Source organism: Chanodichthys erythropterus, chromosome 9 (assembly GCF_024489055.1).
Source record: "Chanodichthys erythropterus isolate Z2021 chromosome 9, ASM2448905v1, whole genome shotgun sequence".
Lineage (NCBI taxonomy): Eukaryota > Metazoa > Chordata > Actinopteri > Cypriniformes > Xenocyprididae > Chanodichthys > Chanodichthys erythropterus.
In genome coordinates, this window is record NC_090229.1 from 38,026,537 (window position 1) to 38,032,536 (window position 6,000).

Genomic DNA, 6,000 nt, shown 5'->3' on the forward strand with positions numbered 1-6,000 from the left:
TACAAATTGTGAATAAAACAGAATGCAATGATGTGGAAGTTTCAAATTTCAATATTTTATTCAGAATACAACATAGATGACATATCAAATGTTTAAACTGAGAAAATTTATCATTTTAAGGGAAAAATAAGTTGATTTTAAATTTCATGGCATCAACACATCTCAAAAAAGTTGGGACAAGGCCATGTTTACCACTGTGTGGCATCCCCTCTTCTTTTTATAACAGTCTGCAAACGTCTGGGGACTGAGGAGACAAGTTGATCAAGTTTAGGAATAGGAATGTTGTCCCATTCTTGTCTAATACAGGCTTCTAGTTGCTCAACTGTCTTAGGTCTTCTTTGTCGCATCTTCCTCTTTATGATGCGCCAAATGTTTTCTATGGGTGAAAGATCTGGACTGCAGGCTGGCCATTTCAGTACCCGGATCCTTCTTCTACGCAGCCATGATGTTGTAATTGATGCAGTATGTGGTCTGGCATTGTCATGTTGGAAAATGCAAGGTCTTCCCTGAAAGAGACGACGTCTGGATGGGAGCATATGTTGTTCTAGAACTTGGATATACCTTTCAGCATTGATGGTGCCTTTCCAGATGTGTAAGCTGCCCATGCCACACGCACTCATGCAACCCCATACCATCAGAGATGCAGGCTTCTGAACTGAGCGCTGATAACAACTTGGGTTGTCCTTGTCCTCTTTAGTCCGGATGACATGGCGTCCCAGTTTTCCAAAAAGAACTTCAAATTTTGATTGGTCTGACCACAGAAAAGTTTTCCACTTTGCCACAGTCCATTTTAAATGAGCTTTGGCCCAGAGAAAACGCCTGCGCTTCTGGATCATGTTTAGATATGGCTTCTTTTTTGACCTATAGAGTTTTAGCCGGCAACAGCGAATGGCACGGTGGATTGTGTTCACCGACAATGTTTTCTGGAAGTATTCCTGAGCCCATGTAGTGATTTCCATTACAGTAGCATTCCTGTATGTGATGCAGTGCCGTCTAAGGGCCCGAAGATCACGGGCATCCAGTATGGTTTTCCGGCCTTGACCCTTATGCACAGAGATTGTTCCAGATTCTCTGAATCTTTGGATGATATTACGCACTGTAGATGATGATAACTTCAAACTCTTTGCAATTTTTCTCTTGAGAAACTCCTTTCTGATATTTCTCCACTATTTTTGGCCGCAGCATTGGGGGAATTGGTGATCCTCTGCCCATCTTGACTTCTGAGAGACACTGCCACTCTGAGAGGCTCTTTTTATACCCAATCATGTTGTAAATTGAGCTAATAAGTTGCAAATTGGTCCTCCAGCTGTTCCTTATATGTACATTTAACTTTTCCGGCCTCTTATTGCTACCTGTCCCAACATTTTTGGAATGTGTAGCTCTCATGAAATCCAGAATGAGCCAATATTTGGCATGACATTTCAAATGTCTCACTTTCAACATTTGATATGTTATTTATATTCTATTGTGAATAAAATATAAGTTTAAGAGATTTGTAAATTATTGCATTCTTTTTTATTCACAATTTGTACGGTGTCCCAACTTTTTTGGAATCGGGTTTGTATTTTATTACAGAAATGATTGTTCATCATTAGTTACACTTACAAGGAAACAACTTAAAATGTATAATGAGCACATCTTCATGATTTCTTAACATTAAAATTGCATCCTGTGTTTTCACTGTACCATCAATGATGCGCCTATAGAGATTAGTAACTGTATTATTACTCAAAATAAGTATTTATAAGGAAACGGCTATTAACAGTATATTCAATTACTTGACAGAAATAAATCTGAATTACTAAACACTCATTGTAACTCTAACATAACATTATGTGTGTGTGTGTGTCAGAATCTCAGTGTCTGAAGCTGGATGATGGGACTGAAGACCCAGAGGACGACCCCTTTACAGCCAAACTCTGCTTTGAGGTGAGACTGACAGCGAAAAAAAAAACATGAAATCATTTTCTTAAAGGGTTAGTTGAGCCCCAAATGAAAATTCTGTCATTAATTACTCACCCTCATATCATGAAAAATTAAGATCTTTTTGATGAAATCTAAAAGAGATGTCTGTCCTTATATTGACTGCCTTTGCAACTACCACTTTCAAAAACTTCATAAAGAGACCGGAGTATAGAGTCAAATTAATGCCTTAAAGTTTTGCACAAAAATAAAGTTTTGTAAAACACAAAAAAGAATTGAGCTATAAAAAAATGTTTTGCAAACAAAAATAAAGAATTGCAAAGGAAAATAAAATATTGAGTGGAAAAAAAATAAGTTTTGCAAACAAAAATAATAAATTGCAAAATAAAATAAAGTAGTGCAAAAATAAAAATGTAATCAATTACAAAAATCAATGACAGCTGTAATCCTATTTTATCTTTGCCACATACTTTTCATGCTCAAACCCACTAAATCATTTGCAGCGCTCATTTTATTCTGCGTTTCAGTCAAGCGTGCGCTCACGATACCGGTTTTCTTTTGCGCTGCACTTTTCTGTGCGGATCTCTTTATGGCACTGGTTTGACGTGGGGGTGGAGTCAAGAAACGGGGGCACGCCCCCACGAAACACGTCATCGGCAGGAGACGCAGATCGCAACAGAACAGGGCAGCGTTTCCCAAAAGCATCATAAGCTTTTGTATGGGAAACCAATGGAGCTACGATCAACTTAGGCTTACGATGCTTTTGGGAAACGCTACCCAGATCAGATCAAGCATAGAGACAGAGCGCATTTATTATAATCTGAAAACCACGCCCACCGGGGGACAAACAATCCAACCGTCTCCATTGACTTTGTAAAGCGTGAGGCTGCCTTCTTGTCTTTTCTGACTCATTACAATAAACAGAACAATGCCTAAAAGCTGCTACGTGACAAGGTGTACAGCTAACAAGCTAAAAAAAAAACAGAAATACGTTTTTATAAGCAGTCGACCCCAAAAAACGAATGTTTAAGGACACAAAAGTGGATACAGGCAGTGAGACAGAGCGCAACGGGTCATATTACTATAAGAAATGCATTGGAGGGGGTCGTAATCGGTGACAACATATGCTAAACAAACCAACAAAAACAAACCATGCATTATTTTTCACCATGTCAAAGAATTATTTCACCTGTCGCCGATTACGTTCCCTTCCAATGTATTTCGCGGGGGCGTGCCCCCGTTTCTTGGCTCCACCCCCACGTCAAACCAGTGCCATAAAGAGATCCGCACAGAACAGTGCAGCGCAAAAGAAAACCGGTATCGTGAGCGCACGCTTGACTGAAACGCAGAATAAAATGAGCGTTACAAATGATTTAGTGGGTTTGAGCATGAAAAATATGTGGCAAAGATAAAATAGGATTACAGCTGTCATTGATTTTTGTAATTGATTATATTTTTATTTTTGCACTACTTTATTTTATTTTGCAATTTATTATTTTTGTTTGCAAAACATTTTTTTATAGCTCAATTCTTTTTTGTGTTTTACAAAACTTTATTTTTGTGCAAAACTTTAAGGCATTAATTTGACTCCATACCGGAGGCTCAAACGAACCTGAATGACGCACAAGAACAAACCTCTTTCAGAAGCTCAAACATGCTGCTTAACCAATGAGGTTCATTCTCGTGTGTTACGTGGTACGTTTGAGCTTCCAGAAGAGGTTTGTTCTTGTGCATCATTCAGGTTAGGTTGAGCTTCTGCCTAGTTTCGCTCATCAGTGACTACGTTTACATGGACAGCAGTAAACGTATAATTCTGAATAAGACAATATTATGATTAACGCATTTACATGAGTTGCTTTTAGAATATTCCTTTTATGTTCCCGCTTTACATTATAGATCATAGAGCAGTTGCCGTCCGACGTTCTCTACAGAATTTCACACATCACCACACAGTTCGTGCCATATACAGTTTTGGGTGTTTTCATTTTTAATCTTACGAAAGCTTCAAGTGCAATTAATTATTTGACATGCAATACGTGTAAATGGATACGGAGCCCCGCACATGACATGCAAGAATAAATAAATAAATTGTGCGCACGGTTTACTAATTCGTTCCCTCGATTTATAAATGATGCGCATGATTTATACATTTGTAAATCATTCGTAAATCGATTTAGCCTAGACTAGGGGCTACTATTTATTTTCCCTCTCATGTGTGGGGCTCTGTAAATAGACAACAATGGATACAAATTCTCCAGCAACAGGCCTCCTGTACTTTAATTCATGCCACCGCGACAAACTCAGAGGTACTGGATGAGAGATGAGGTGAGAGGAATTTGATTTGTGGCTTCTTGCTTGAAGCTTGCCCTCTTGTTTGCCGTCAAACGGTTGACCACTGCCGCGCGTGTATTATGCGTCCTGTGGCAAAATGCGGCGAAAACTCCCACATGACGTTAATAGTGTGATTAAGGTGTGTACATGTCTATAATGCACTCCAATAATGCGACTGAAATAGAAATACTCCACCGGTCTTAATTCGATTTGTGTTTACTTCGAGTATGACTTTAGTCAGATTAAGGTAATAAAACATCGCTGTTTACATGGTCCTTTCTTAAACAGAGTATTGTCTTAATCGTATTAATATCAGATTACTGCCGTCCATGTAAACGTAGTGGGTAAAAACCTAAATTAAATCTGTCTAGGTAGGTAAGACATCCTATCATAGCTGGTTTATACCTAAGCAACTAGCTTCAGATCAGGACCAGCACTTGACTATCTTAAACAGCTCATGACCAGCTTTGATGCTTCAAAACGTACTGTACCTAACCAGGATATGCTGTTTTTTCAGCAAGATCAAATATGCTGCGTAAAACGAGAATGAACCTCATTGGTTCTCGCACGTGTCAAGCAAACATGCTTGAGCTTCTGTTCACCACAACTTGGATGTTTATATTTGAGTAAAAGCCTAAATTCAATCTGTTGATCATATAAAGTGATCGTGTCTCTTCAGAAAATTTGGACTAAACTGCTCAATTCATATGGATTAGTTTTACGATCTCTTTATGAAGTTTTTGAAGCCTCAAAGTGTCTGTTGCGTAGCTGTGTATGGAGGGACGGAAGGCTATCAGATTTCATCAAAAATATCTTAATTTGTGTTCTGAAGATGAACGAAGGTCTTAAGGGTGTGGAACGACATGAGGGCGAGTAACTAATGATAGAATTTCATTTTTGGGTGAACTAACCCTTTAACGGAACATAGAATTTTCATTTTTCAAACGTTACTTTTGAATGTTCTCTGAACGTTCTAAATAGTTACGTAAAAAAACGATGTCCAACTACAAGTTTCAGAAATAAAATGTTCCATGAACAACATATAAATAATGTTTTGAGACATTGTTAAAGACCAGATAACTTTGAACCAACGTTTTATTAACATCACTGGAGGAACGTTTGTTCAAAACTTTGAGAGAACGTTCCCGGTTGGCTGGGCTGTGGTTGATCTGGTCTGGTGTGCTGGTGATTGACAGCAGGGTGGCCGGGAGTTTGTGCCGGTGGTCGTGAGTCGGGCGGTGTTGAGGTCCATGTCCAGACGGGATGTTCTGATCAAGCGCTGGCCCAAACCTCTCAGCTGGCAGTACTACCGATCTCTGCTGCCCGACGTCAGCATCACCATGTGTCCGTCGTGCTTTCAGGTACACAGACATCAGCTTCATGTGTTCTGTTTCCTCTCTGTTCTAGTCACGTTTGATTGCATTATGTTGTCTCGTTCAAAGATGTTTCACAGTGAGGACTACGAGCTGTTGGTTCTTCAGCACAACTGCTGTCCGTACTGCCGCAGACCCATCGACGAGCCCAGCTAGCACAACCGTATGTGCTGAATGTGCGTGAGCTCGATCAGGATTGAGCTGTTGGAATCCGTCAGTAAATGCCAGCTCAGCGCAGGTCTGATAGGATTACCCGGATCAACCGGCCAAAGCAGATTACACAGTGTATCCATGTGTGTCCATACATGCTCCTTATCACACGTACACAAACACAAACAGCTCATTCCATTTAAACATTGTTACCCGTTTGTGA

General features: G+C 39.6%; 1 protein-coding gene across 2 annotated transcripts in view; it reads left to right on the forward strand.

Annotated features, from left to right (window-relative positions):
* ift122 (intraflagellar transport 122 homolog (Chlamydomonas)) overlaps positions 1–6,000 on the forward strand; it is a 40,975-nt gene extending 34,975 nt beyond the window's left edge. Inside the window, exons 27-29 of one of the 2 annotated variants that reach the window (XM_067395530.1) lie at positions 1,853–1,929; positions 5,451–5,615; positions 5,697–6,000. In XM_067395530.1, the coding sequence (XP_067251631.1) occupies positions 1,853–1,929; positions 5,451–5,615; positions 5,697–5,783 (329 nt within the window). In that variant the 3' untranslated portion in view covers positions 5,784–6,000. The remainder of the gene's footprint in view (positions 1–1,852; positions 1,930–5,450; positions 5,616–5,696) is intronic. The other variant, XM_067395531.1, reaches the window with a different exon arrangement.